At 47.1% G+C, this 14,217-nt stretch overlaps 1 protein-coding gene across 6 annotated transcripts in view; it reads right to left on the bottom strand.

Moving 5' to 3' along the window:
- LOC100748014 (ecdysone-induced protein 74EF) overlaps nucleotides 1-14,217 on the bottom strand; it is a 152,379-nt gene that overhangs the window by 43,449 nt on the left and 94,713 nt on the right. Inside the window, exon 1 of one of the 6 annotated variants that reach the window (XM_012387497.3) lies at nucleotides 11,690-13,375. The exons of the other annotated variants lie outside the window; for them this stretch is intronic. Coding sequence (XP_012242920.1) covers nucleotides 11,690-12,008 — 319 coding nt within the window. The 5' untranslated portion in view covers nucleotides 12,009-13,375. Of the gene's footprint in view, nucleotides 1-11,689; nucleotides 13,376-14,217 lie in introns of those variants that run through there. 6 annotated transcript variants of the gene reach the window in all.

Genomic DNA, 14,217 nt, shown 5'->3' with positions numbered 1-14,217 from the left:
ACCGGGTCGAGGTCCACCGCCGTTCAGGTCCACGCGGACGTTGGATGGCGTTAATTCGTCGACGATCGAGCGTGGAGAAGCCGAGCGCGGAGGTATGGGGAGAAGGGAAAAAAGATGTCAAGGACGACGGTGGCCAGGAACACGCGGAGAACCCGTAGGTAGGACGCGTCGTACGGTCGAGTCAGCTCGAGGAATTCGTCGCAGCGGCGGCATCATGGCCGGGACAAACGACGGAATCTGCTTACCATTTGATTAGAAAATAGTACTCTCGTTTTGCTCGTGCACGGGCTATTGTATAACGAGACCGACAGGCCGGTAACGAGCCTCTCGACGCACGTACGATCGTACGCGGGCAGAACCGTGTGTTCGCCGTTCTGTCCATTACGTAACGTCAAGTGCCGTAGCGGTGTCCGCGAGATGATATAATAACGGCGTACACGCGGCCCTTTACGCGTCGTACGTGTGCCTCGCGTAACGGATGGTTAACAGCTAAATTATCGGTCATTATACTTGGCTAGAATTTTTTCCATCGACGTACGGCTTATCGGTTACGAAGCTCGATACTACGAGCTTATCGTCGCTCCTTCGTCCGTCCGTTCTGTATCGACGTTTCTCGTTCGGATTTCCTGGTGACTTTTACCTGGGACCGACGACGACGGTCTCTACGGACGCATCGCTCCACGAAGAAAAATAAATCGGTTCGTATTCGCAGAAAGTGGAATTTCCAAACGGACCAGCGAGACTCGACCGGTATCGCGATCTACTTGAAAAATCAGCCGAAGCTACTCGACCCTTTTCCCTTTTTCCTTCGTCGTTCGTCGAGGCCGCGTTTAATCGCTCCACCGATGGGACGAAGGGAAAGAAGAGAAAAAGAGAACGTGAAAAATAAAGGTGAACCCGATTACGCGATTTCACGTTTGCCCACGCCGCTCTTGCCGGCGAGATGGACGCGAGCAGAGGGACGCACTCTACACCTCGTTGCTATAATAGTCTAGGTAGCTCTAGCGTAGGCTCGCCTAGCCCACAACACGCTTTACTATGTAGGTCAGGGCTGGTGCATTCAACGAGCGAGCTGCTCTTCCTCTATGCACCGTTCGCGTAGATACCTATAGCTAGCGATCGAGCCCTCCTCTCCTCTCCTCTCCTCTCCTCTCCTCTCCACTCTTCTCCTCTCCTCTCCTCTCCTCTCCTCTACAAACCGTGGCGTTCCTTTCCTTCGCTTCGCCGCGCATCTAGCGGGTGTTTCGTTTTCTTCTATTATCACCGGATAGTACGTCGTTATCTAGTTTCTAAAATCTCCGTTAGTCTGGAACACAACTTTTATCTCTCGACTTGGGAACATTTCGGAGATCGAATTTTATCGGTACGTTCGACCGGTGCATTCGAAGACTGAATGAACGCGAAGTTGGTTCGTGATCTATTTAAAGGTGGTTAATTGGGACACCAGAGAGCGGTACCTCGCCACGGCCACCGATCGTCGGGCACAGCGCGTCTGTTATATCCATCGTCGAAATTCGCGATCGTCGTTCGTAATCGCGGATGGATGTGCCGATCGAACACGTTGCGTCGTGATATCACGCGTGGTTATAAATATCGAGATCGTTGAATTCCCTCGAGATTTCGTAGCGTTTTTCCCTCGACGATGAAACTCCTATTATACCTGTTAGGAGATAGATGCATGTACGCGCGTATTGTACGAGCGAGGTTCGAAAGAGAGGAACAAAGACAAAAGGAAAACGCCACGAGGCGAGCGCATCGCGTTTGTATCGAACGCTACGAACCTGCGATAAAACAAATTCATTGCTGTTCGAGATGTACGAGAGAATAGAGCGCTGCTCGTTGATATTTCCAGTTATTACGTTACACATGAAATAATCGTTCTGTTCCAATAAATGTCCTATTTAATAAAACGTTATACAGTATTACTCTAACGATAGCCCGATTATTTTGTAATTTCTCCATCGCGCGTTATCATTTCCTACACGCAGAGATTTCTAATATCGCTTGTCCATACGTTCGGGAGCTCATTTCCATCGATACATTCGCAATTATCGATCCCGTATCGACGTCTAATCGAAACGAATAGATCGGTATCTGTGCTGCGCGGCGAATGATCGCGAAACGCGAGCTTCCCGCGGAGTTGAGGATTAATAATGCGGTTACGATGGCTAATTAATCGCTCAGCTTCCGAGTGATTCTTCCAGGGCCGGGGTGGTATCGCAGTCACGTTCGTAATTAATGCGCCCCTTGTGCGAGATATCGATCGCTCTACAGGGTGTCCCTTTGAAGCGGCGATGGTACCGATAGCGCCGGTAATTGCCCCGCTTCCACGTACGTATACTTACGCTCGTGAACACACCAACGACCTACATGGTGCGCTCGACGATCTTTCCACATCTGCATCGGACGAACCGATCCGATTTTTACCCGATTCATTTTGTATTTCGCTTGTCTTGCGTTAGAATCCCATCTACCACGACCCACTCGTACGATCGTTTCAGAGGCCGAATTGATCGATTAACTTCGCCGTACGTTTGCACGATCGTCGTGCTCGACATCGACGAAACGAACGAGTCGCTTTCGTAAATTGATTCGTCGCGACCGGATAACGCACGTAGCGAACGATTCTCGGGTAAACTTAAAAACCACGATGTTTCTCTAACATCGTCGGCTCGTTTAGCGATCGACCAATGGATCAACGAGTTTATGTTCGCCCGACAGGACGAGTTGGCTACGACCGCGAAGCTTGTTTCTTCGAAAAGGAGTCTCGATCGCGCGATAACGCGAACAGCGGTACTCCGATAACACATCGACCTGACGATCGAAATTTTATCTCGAAGCATCCGGCCCCAATTTCTAAAAGATCCGTCTATTCCCTTCGATTCGATTCGCATCGATTGCGTTGGCAAAGTTGTACATCGACGATTATACGGCAACAGTCAACGGCCGTGAAAAGATGGAAGAATCGCGTCCCGTGCGCGATATCGATCGCGGATCCAATATTTATTCTCGATATAGTACGGCGGGTGTCGCGTTTCCATAAGCAGGTTCGTCGCGGGGATAAAAGAATCGCGGCCACGCGAACGATCCAAGAGCCTAGGCGCGTTGATAACCTGCCTCGCGATGCAAATGACCCATCGTAGCCGAGCGTACGAGCATGCTCGATCGTCCCCCTTCGTTCAATTCGGCCGCGGTCGACGCCATAAAAACCGCAGACGATTGTGTCAAGGTGAGGTCAATTACTCCTCGAGAAAGAGCCGGTTAACCGGCGCATCTCGCGCCATCATTCCGTCGTCCTTCTAACGTCGAACGGCTTTAAATCCAATTATTCGTATGAAAATGGCAATGGCGATAGCGTTGGGCGAATCAGACGGTAAGCTTTGGTTTTTCGCGTGCAACTTGGAATAGATTGGCGTTTAATCGATCGAAATTATAAATGGTAACGAAGTTTAAGTGGAAATGACGTGGTAAGATATATCGTTTCCGTAGTGGACTCTGAGCGTTGAATTTCGTTAATTTCCGACCTCGTGGTTAGTATTTGCAACCTTGCCAACAATATCGGATCCATTGTTCGTACGAGTCGAGCTACGCTTTTAAACGTCTATTCGGTGATCCAGTTTCTTATATCGGATGTCCGCGTCCGTCGAGCGCGATGTTCGATTTCCGAGCAGCACCGGGAAGAAAACGAGGAAATCGTAACGCGAAACTATATCGCGGTTACACCAGTTACTCGCGCGTTCCAAATTCCAGAAATATTCTAGAAACTTCGTCAACGAGGCAGCTCGCGACTTTAAAATATAACGTAAATCATGCAGAAGATGAGAAGCTGCGGTCGAGTATCGTGAAACGGATCGACTTGGATCGATCACGCGGACGGCGCACATATCTTTCCTCTATTTTTACAAAGGACTACGCTCCACTTTCATTAACCGTCGTACGTGCCAAGTGTCAAGCGTCCCTGCAATTGGGACACCCGGTAGACGAAGGTAAGCGTCTCCGTGCCAACGTTCCAATAACCACCCAAGAGCACAAGGACAGTCTACCCCAGTTTTCCTATTGCGACCGCCTACGGCACGTCCTTCACCCCCTCTCCTCTCTCGCTCGCTCACTCTCTCCTCTGTGCTCGGTCGCTCTTGGTCGACTCTCTTCCGGGCCGATCGGCGTGGAAAATACCGCGGGAAATCGATCTCGACCGGACGGAGAGGAAATTCGTGAGGCGTGAGACCACGCCGCGCGGATAAAAGGGTGGACCCGGCGTGGAAAGGCCGACGCCAGAGAGGGTGATCATCCCCTTCGTCAAAGACGGACCAAGAAACCGCGTTGGTTTCAAGGAGGAAAAAAAAAAAAAAATAGGGATCGCTGCTCGTTCGTGTGTCGAGCCGAGCTTTCTTTCAGCCCGTAGACGAGCTATAAAAATAAAAAAAAAAAAAAGTTTCACGCCGTTCGAGAGCGGGAAAAGTCGGGAGCGGCGTTTATTTAAGAACCACGAGGGTTCGTCTATTTGAGATTTTTGTCAATCGAGGAGTTTGCAGCCACGAGATGCCCTTTCACGGTAACACGAGTAAACTGAAAATACAAAGATCCGCTCAAAATCAATCGCAGTCCAGGTAACTAACGGTAAACCGATATTCGTAGTTACGAAACTTTTGCATTTTTCAACATCGAACCTATACCTACGAACATCGTTTCATGTTTTCTGACAAATTCCGCCATATAAAAATTGCTTCCGAGACACAAATTTGTTATCAAAAAGGCTACAATATCGCGGAGAAAGCGCGAAGGCGAACGATTTCTCGGACCATCGACGCGAACGTTGAAGAACGATAATTTCGATGTTCGCGTAGATCGGTCGAGTTTTAGAATCGTCGTTGAAGTCGAGCAACATTTTTTTCGCTAGATTACGTTATTTGCTTATTGACTAAAACGTGCCAACTATTCTCTCGGATGGAATGCCGACGCCTTGTTATTGTTTATGCGCAACGACTGATAACGATCCGTTTCTCGCCTGATAATTAACGAGCATAATCTTCTCCGCGTGATCTTCGTGAATATCTAATCAAGTAGCTCCTACCATCGTCGGAAACTCGCATCAAAACTCGCACACTCGATCGTATTTCGTGTCTTTTCTTTTTTTTCCTTATCGTTTATCGCGATCGATCGAATATAGGTCAGTTTCGCGGACGCGTTTAAAAACGATTCGAAGCTACGTAACGGCCGAGCGTACGATTCGATAGGATCGATATCGACGAGATCTAGCGCCGTTCCAACGAAATCATCGACTCCGCAAGCTGGCGAAGTGCACACGAGTTTCGACTTCCATCTCGTTTCCCTTTTTCCTCTTTCTTAAAATCTACTTTCTCGAAAATCTCTTTCCGCTTACCACGAAGAAAGAAAATCAAAATATCCACTCTCTTTCTCAATGACGAAGAAAAGATTCGGAATATATAAAAAAAATTTCTAAAACCATCGCGAAGTACGTCGAACGAGCGTCGTTCCATTAATTCGACTTTCTATAAGCGGCACTCGACGGAGAAAATTTTCCTAGCAACTTGGTGAACCGTGAAAGTCGAGCCAATCGAGTAATTTCACGATAAAACGTGCGTTCGAGGGACGTGTTTGCCAAAAATTCATCTGGTCGTGTCGGGACTTTCGATCGTTCGTTACAGACTCCTTTGGTTTTTCCTCGAAGATTCTATTATCGAAACCCGTATCCGTTCGAAAGTCTTCCTGTTTCGAAGTAGTTTATTCGTGAGAAAAGACGAAATACGTAAAAGCTGGCGTTCGACGATATTCGCAGAAGAATAGTAAAATCAGATCGAATATCGAAACGAAATATCGAGAATCTGTCCTGCGTAAAATAGAAGTAAAGAAGTTCGAGTAAAGTGAAGTTAACGAAATTGTCGTGGTCGATTATAACTCAACGACACCGATTTAAGATTAATTTCAACGTGGGTAAATCAACGCGCTTTCCGCGATTGTCTTTTCCCGCATCGTCCTCGTTGAGTGCACAGTCGGAAAAAATGTCCCTGTCCTTAATGGCTTACGTTTCGTTTCTTAGATCGTATCGATGTATTCGAATTTATCGTGTTATACGTCAGCGGAGGAGAAAGGTCGATTTAGCCTAGGATTCATCCAGGAGAAGAAAAGGAGGGAAAGGTGTCGGTATGGCGCCGCGGCGGAACGCCTAGGCAGAGGCGAAGGTACGAAGGAGGGTAACCGCAGACAGGAAGTTAGTCCTTCCTTCCTCGCCGGGCCAATATCCTGAATTACAATGAGGCGACGCGTTTCCTCGAACAGTCGCAGGCTATTTAAATACAGCCAGCGACGGTTTCCATATATCGCCACGATATATAGCTGTCCCCCTCGGCAACAGCGTTGCACGGAAGGAGGCCGAGCGCGAAACCGTCTCTTATCGCAATTCAAACAATGACAAAGTTCGAGGTAAAAGAACGATGTCTCGTTACGCGTCCGAGATCCTCGAGCCAGCAGCCATCATCCGACTAACGTGAAAGTGTAGCGACGGTGAACACATCGGCGAAGTGAGAGTCTTGGAGAAAAGTGCACAGACGCGCGATGACCGAGGAATTCACCAACGTCGAATTTGCGGAATTTGTGGCACGACGCGTAAGAACATCGGCGATGGTAGTTGAACGCGTGGAAAAACGATTAGACGAAAGTATCTATAACGCTGTTACGGTATTAGTTGCGCGAAAATTGCCATTGATACAGAAGATAGGAGAGGAGAGAAACAAGCGGCCGATGAGACAAATCGAGCGAGCCGAGACGCGCGAGCGGCAATTAAACAAATTCGATTTCGATTGCTCGATCGATGGAGCAGAGGCCGAGTAAAGGTAAAGGCTGTTACTTTCGGATACCTGCGATACGAATAAGAGTGGAATAAAGAGCGCAGATTCGACAAGGTGTTACCAACGTGGAGTAAAGTCTAGATAACAGAAAGGGTTCGTTTCTCGGTGATTCGTCGACACGTAGGGCGTTCCCGTTTCTTTCTTTCTTTCTTTCCTTCTTTCTTTAGTTGGCTCGCGTTGATCCGAGAACGATCTCACCCGTTGCCCGATTAACCCCGCGGTGGCTGCTCAATCGACAGACACTGCTTTCTTCCCCTTCGAGGCGATCGAACGGTCTTCATTTCCTGATTAACCCGGCGGAGGCCCGCCTCTCTCTCTCTCTCTCTCTCTCTCTCTCCCCCCTCCTGTCCCTCTCCCTCGAATATAAAGGAAGAGAGTGCAGCCGGAAGTAATCTGTCTTCCTCTGCTCGTGGCGAGGCACTCTCGCGAAAAGAGAGGATAAGCGAGGGCTGGACGGAAGGAGAAAAGGACGGAGAGAACGTCCGCTCGAATTCACTTGGAGTGATTTAAAGGCTGGAATTATCCTTTTCTCCCCTTCCTCGAGTATCCTCCTCTCCTTGCTAACCATTATATATCTTCTGTTGCGTGCCTCCCTCGACTCTTTTATATCGCAACGTGGATGATCCTCCCTCTCCCCTGCTCCTTCGCCTCGGCCTCTTCCTTTTTCTTTTCTGCCTCGTCCACGAGAGCAGAATCAGACTCCTCTCTTTACCACGTGTTTCTACGCGATTACGTATATTATACGTATATGAATATACGCGCAGGGGACAAACCGAGCAAGAAGAGATTTTTTTTTCTCTCCTTATCAGCAACCGATCTGTATCTGGTTTTGTAACAATCAGACGGGTCGGTGGTCGCGTAATTTCGCATCATCTTATCTTCGCTTGGCTCGTAGTAGCCGATATACACCGATAAAAAACACGCTTCCACGTCGTTCGTTGGCACGCCTGCACCATTCGCGAAAATCCGTTTCTTGTTTTTTTTTTTTTTTATCCAACAAACTATTAATAATCCGTTCGACTGCTTTGCGTAGAATCGTCGGCCCACTCGGAACTCGACGAGCTTTCGATTAACAACAGATGGATATTAGGTTGCTCGATACGTCTTCGAAGCGATGGGAATAATAGCGGCGGCGATCAACCGTTCAGCGTTATCCTCTTTCTTTGTTTCACTCGTCGAGTATAACGGGCGATAGCAAAACGCAAGCAGGAATTCGAGTTGTCATAGGAGATAAATTTATAATCCGTCGACCGGCCAGCTACCTGCTCCGTGAAAGGTTTCGAAAGCTTTTCCGGATACCGCGGCAAAGAGGGGGCAGACCGCAAAAGCCAACAAGCTGGTCATCGGTAGCACCGTAGTTAACTTTATAGTACACGCGGCCGAATTTCTTTCTCCTTTCCCTCGACGACCCTTTCTAACCTTTCGCTCCTCTTTTTCTGTCGGCCCTTTCTTCAAAGAATATATCCGGCATACGCAGGATGTTATAAAAAAACCATAAGATTTTGGGATTACGGTATTTACCGAAGATTTGAAAATGTCTAGGCAAGCTTTCAAAGCAAACTTTCTCTATGCCGTTTCTAAAGTGCGGCAATTTTAATAAAACCAATTCGGCCGATACAATTTATTGGCTGTAATAAACGCGCAACGACTGATTTCGTTGTGCTATTTATGGACTGCAGATTTTCATACGAATTTGCATTTTTCTAAACTAACGACTAACGAAATTACGCAGCTTAAACGGCGATCTGTTTTATCAATTTTATCGTACTTTTGAATATCGCGTGCATTTGATTCGAAAATAAAAACGAGTCTCCTCGCTTTTATACGATTACACAGGTTACCGGAATAAATTATCGCTAAGTGGAACTCGCATCAAAGCAAACGCGTAACTTAGTCCCCGAGTTTGCCTTAGTCCAAACCGTGAGTCATTTTTTACCAAATACCAGGCGATGTATAAAAAATATTTTGAGAAAAGACAAGACCCTACGAGCAAGGACGAATCGTTCGGCCGCTAAGACTTTAAGAACGTTCAGACTTTTCTTTCCAGCCACGACAAATTCATGGAAGGGTTCGATATTCGATCTTTCCATGTAAACAAACCTAGATATTTTTTTACGCGAGACGAAAAAAGCGGTGTAAAAAACGTGAATGTTCTGGCTGACAGACGCTTTGCTTTTTTACGGAGGACAAGGATCAGCGATTCCTTCTTCGTATCGTATACTAAACATAGTATGCCGAGCTAATGGTCTCGCTGATCGTCGATTCCTAACAACCGTCTATATACGTAATCCTTTGCCTTTTCATTGTCAGACCGTGCGCATCATAGCCGTATAAAATTTCCCCGAAAGCCTCGAAGCTTTCTATTCTCTAATGTTCACCTTGGTCGGTAAATGAACTGGGTGCGTGAATCTGTTCGATACGGGGTCGGTTGTAAAATCGAAGGTTGTAAAATCGTCTTATCCGGAGGGAGAAAAGCTCTGGAGGGCACGCGCAGGTTGATTCATTTGTCTGGAACTGTGACGAAAATGGAAACAAGAGAAATTTTTTGAAAATTGCCGGTCTATTTTCCACTCCTCTCGCCTTTTCTGGCGTTAGAGTCTGAATAAAAAGGGATCTTCCGTTGACAAAATCCTGGGGTGTCCTGAAAAGGATTAAAAATGTTTTCCCTAATTTCCGGCTTTCGTCACGCCCTACAGCTCCTTTCACCCAAAAGAATCCCCTCGCCGTTTACGGCCCTTTCTTTCTTCGACTTTTCAAACAAAACAGTAAATCTACCGATTTACTTGCGACAGATAGAATCTACCAACTTCGTACGATCTCGTATAATTGGAGAAAACAGATTTTAGCAAATTATCCTAGAATGGACCCACTAAGAAGACGGTACCGTTGCACAGCCTTAACGATCCTAACAGTCTTAACAGTGGTACGAGAGTTTAATTTTATTGGGGCTGGAGCAGGTCATAAGGTATTATCCTCGTTCCGTGACAAGAAGCAGTGAAATCTTCAAGGGGCACGATAACGAGCGAAGAAACTGCAAAATTATTCGACGAGTCGAAATATATATCGTGCTACGAGGTTTACCGTCGCCCGAGTCCCGTCGTCGAACGACCTTCGCGGGTTCGCTTGCGTAATATTTTTATCGGTCGAAATTACACATACGTTCACGCATGCACGCACGTACTCTCTTTCTTTGTCTATCGTTCTCTCTCTCTCTCTTCCCCTCCTGCCTCCCTCTCGCGAGCCCGACAGCTACCGAACACGAGAACAGTCGGGGGCACGTATTTTCGGTCGAATGCGAGTATGTACGCCACGCACGCTTTGCCTGCTTTTTTCTCGCTTTCGCGCTTCATTTTTATGTACCGCCGGTGGAAGAGATATAGCCGGCTCATAAAATCGGTCAGGTGTTGAAGTTTACATGTTCCGAGAGGCGAAACGGTAATTCGAGACACGTAAGGAGGGTGGCTGCAGGGGAGGGAGGAGGGGGAGAGGAGAAGGTAAGTAGCTCGCGTCTATTCATTAATGTCCTTTTCATTATATGTAGCAATTTCCTATTTTTCGCACAATGCGTACACGCCTGTCTGTAACTGGTTAATAGTACGTATCAGGTCATCCATCGATACGTAGGATAATAAACAAAGTAAGAGCTTTTCGGTTAACGATTAATTATACCGGACGGTATACCAATAATTATGCCGGACAGTAGTTAAGATATCCTAGGATTTTTCCCAGTTCCAAGGTATGTCGAAATATTTGAAATTCCGCTTATAAATAAAGTTATATTATACAGGCTGTTACGAAATAACGATTAACAATGATAAAGAACAAAAACTTTAGTTCTCCTCGCTTTCGAAACGGGCAATAGGTCATTTGATATATCAAGTTGGAAATGTATTTCGCGGTCTAATATTCAAGGTGTTTCTCTCGAATACGGCCACATCAATCGGTGTCACCGATTAATTTATAATCTCGCTGTATCTCTTCCACCAGTAAGAGTATACGCGTGTGTCTGTGATCCTTCGATCATGCGTACGCCTACGTGTTGATAAGATTTCGCGGTAGAAGGGAGGGGACGCAGTCCTAACCACGTTCGAAAGTCTGAATTTGACCGCGAAAACGATCGATTGGTCGAAAGATTCGCACTTCCTGGTTCCCGGCTATTCCATTTACGGTTCGTTAGATAACATCGTTGACAGCTGCGATGAATACGATTATCGAATCGAAATTGCCGAGATTATCGACGATTGCGTGCGTAATGCGGGAGGATAGATTTATTTTATAATTGCGAGAGAAATCTCGTTACATTCCGCAATTTCGTAAAGATACGATAAAAAAAGGAGAAAAAAATTGCGATTAAACAGATGGACGATTAAACTGTCACGAGCGTTACGGTTCTAACGAAAAAATAAGCGATTCGATTCCGAAGCGATTGTATCGATACCTTCGAAGGCGGCGCGTAATGGCGGCGAAAAGGCGCGAAAATGCAGGAACCGATAGGTGTAACATTACGAGTGTTTATACAGTCGTAGGAAATTTATATACACAAGAATGTATATACATCTTGTTTTAGATCCTATTTCTTTGGTCATATTTATATAAGAAATTTGAAGGCGCAAAGAAAAATGCTGGGAAAGTTGAGGATACGTAAAAACGTATAAAATATCCGAAGCGTATTCCGTAGATGAAAGAATTTTCTATCAAAGTCACGTTTTTTCCGTTAGATAAAGATACGAATTTGCATAAATATTCGCAGTCTAGCCATACTCGTGGAAATTAAAATTTACATGGACATTCGCGGTGTAATGAAAACTCAATGTGAAACTCACGGTATCTTCTCATGAGATTCTTCTTATACGGTTTGGTACCGGGTGGTCTGGACCTCGATCTCATGCTACCGTCTTTCTGATTATTGTCGGAACACGAGTCGTCCGAGTCTTCGGAACAGGTACGATCCTCTCTTTCCTGGGAGTATTCTGGGGTGGACGTGGCGGCGACGAAGCATCCTCGTAACCTGAGCGCTGCCGCGGCATTCCCGTAGTCGTCGATCGGTTCTTTTCGATCCTGATCCTGATCGTTCTCCTCCCTGGAGAACTCCGCGTAGTCGCCTACCCGAACGCTCAAGTCTAATGGTTGATCCTCGAGCATCGTTTTTATCTTTGCCAGCCTCGTTTCCTTGCTGCCAGTCTGTGCCCACGAGCTGATCCACGGCTACCACAGCACAGTTGCCATCTTGATCTTCAACGATTTGTACTTGACACTCGTTCGATACGATGTAACATTACACTCGCCGGTCGATTCTCGATTCGATGCGGCTTTCTTCCTCTTCTTGGACGTTTCTTCTATACAAATTTCACCGTAACACGAGAGAATTTCACGCGAGAAGAATCACAGGTTCGATATAGACGCGATTTATCGTGCTCGACGAGTTAGACTCGAACGCCGGATCGAGCGATCGTATTACGAATCGATTTAAGAAAGAAAGCGTCGCTAGAAAGAATTATTTCGGATAAAGTCGGCGAAGACGCGATAACACGAGTCGAGTGGAATAGAGATGGAAAAGGAAGAATAGATATCTTCGTGGGAGGTAGAACTCTTCCGGCAGTGTCTTCGTCCCGTGTGGTACGCGTGACGCACAGCGGATACTCTACCGGCAGTTTCTAGCGGCAAACAGTTCTCGATACTAGCGACGTTTCCGTGTTGATCACGTTGTTTCGGATAAAATCAACCATTCCTCTCGTTACTTCTTTCCGTTTGTCAACATAGATAATGACGTACGTAATCGGTTGCACTTGTCAAGAAAAAAACGGAGAGTGACAGGGGGCAGACAGGTTACAGACCGACGTTACGTCGCAGCCAAGAGGTATCACGCTGTTCTTTTCGATCGGGGATCGAATCCAGAGAACAGAATCGATTTCACGTAACAATCGCACTTTGAAAAATGCTCGTTCGCTTCACTGTATAAACTGCGTTCCGTGACTACGTATGTAATATATACACACATATATATGTATACACACATATATATATACATATGTACGCGTGTGTCGGCGAGTATCACGTAGAAGCCAAGAGGCAGAAAGAAAAAAACGCGAAACAGAGAATTGCCGAAGCGTATCCACGTTCTCCGCACCGAGGCTACGGTTGCCGGTGGCACACTGACTGACTCGGAACCGGGGTAGCCCGCTAGTCCAGACTCGTTCACTCACTACTCCAGACCCACACTCCAACTCCGAGCGCCGGACTCGCTCTCGCTCGTGTACACCGCACACAGTACTCTCCGGCCGCTAGAGCCCACCACCTTCGGCACTTTCCGCCGGCCGACTTCGGTTCTTTTCGGTTTCTACACTGCCTCGATCAGAGTCGGCGGCTTCACGTACATGCCGGCACCCACACACAGTCGCGAGCCGTCGCTCGAGATGCGCGGATGCGTAGCCTACCGCAATGTTCGAGCCGGTGATGCTCCCTCCTCCGCCACACACACTTTCTGCTCTTTTCTCTCTTTCCATCTTTCCTCTCCCTCGCCTTTTTTCCCTCTTTTTTACCACCTCTTTACCTCTGTCTTGCTCTCTCTCTCTCGCTTCGTTTCTTTTCTTTGCCCTTCGAGCAAACAGTCTCGTGCTTCTTTCTTTCTTTCCTCCTTTCCTTCTTTCCTTCTTTCCTTCTTCCTTTCTTTCTTTCTTTCTTTCTTTCTTTCTTTCTTTCTTTCTTTCGCGCTCTGCCTTGGTTGTTCGCGATGGTTTCGCAAGGGAAAGCTATTTTTTCGTCTATTGGGATAGGACACACGAAGAAGCAGCCAACGAGCGCCGTCTTCTCATGACATTAACCTTCGATCCTCGACTGTTAGAAACAGCGGGCGGCGACGTGAAATATGGATTGTTTTAACGGCGGCTTTTTTCAGACCAACCTACTCCACGTATCGTAGGAAGGAGAACGCGGATCCTTTGCTCGTTCTTCCGACCATTCCATCGCGACGAAACGATCCGGTGTCGTCGGATGAACCAAGCGTGTGCAAATCGGTACACATGTACGCGTAAGCGTTTCGACCAAGTCGTTTCTCTCTAATCCCTGACATTGTCTTCTCGAGGATGAATTCGAACGGTAACGAGCAACAGCGGCTCTCGGGACGGTATAGGAAGAACCGAGCAACAGAAACGAGACTGGAACGATTGCGTATGCACGGTACACACAATAGGTGAACGTGCGTACGAGGTCGCGGCGGAAAGCAACTTCCAATTCGACGTCTCGTTGCAGCCGGTAAACACAGGTGCAACGAAAACGTCGGAAGTGTTTTTGCAACGGGGCATACAGAATGAACCTTGAGAGTGACCGATTTCGTAATTTCTCTCGGCTCCCC

This window comes from Bombus impatiens, unplaced genomic scaffold, assembly GCF_000188095.3.
Source record: "Bombus impatiens unplaced genomic scaffold, BIMP_2.2 scf_0478, whole genome shotgun sequence".
NCBI lineage: Eukaryota > Metazoa > Arthropoda > Insecta > Hymenoptera > Apidae > Bombus > Bombus impatiens.
This window is presented reverse-complemented; position numbering and strand designations above follow the sequence as displayed.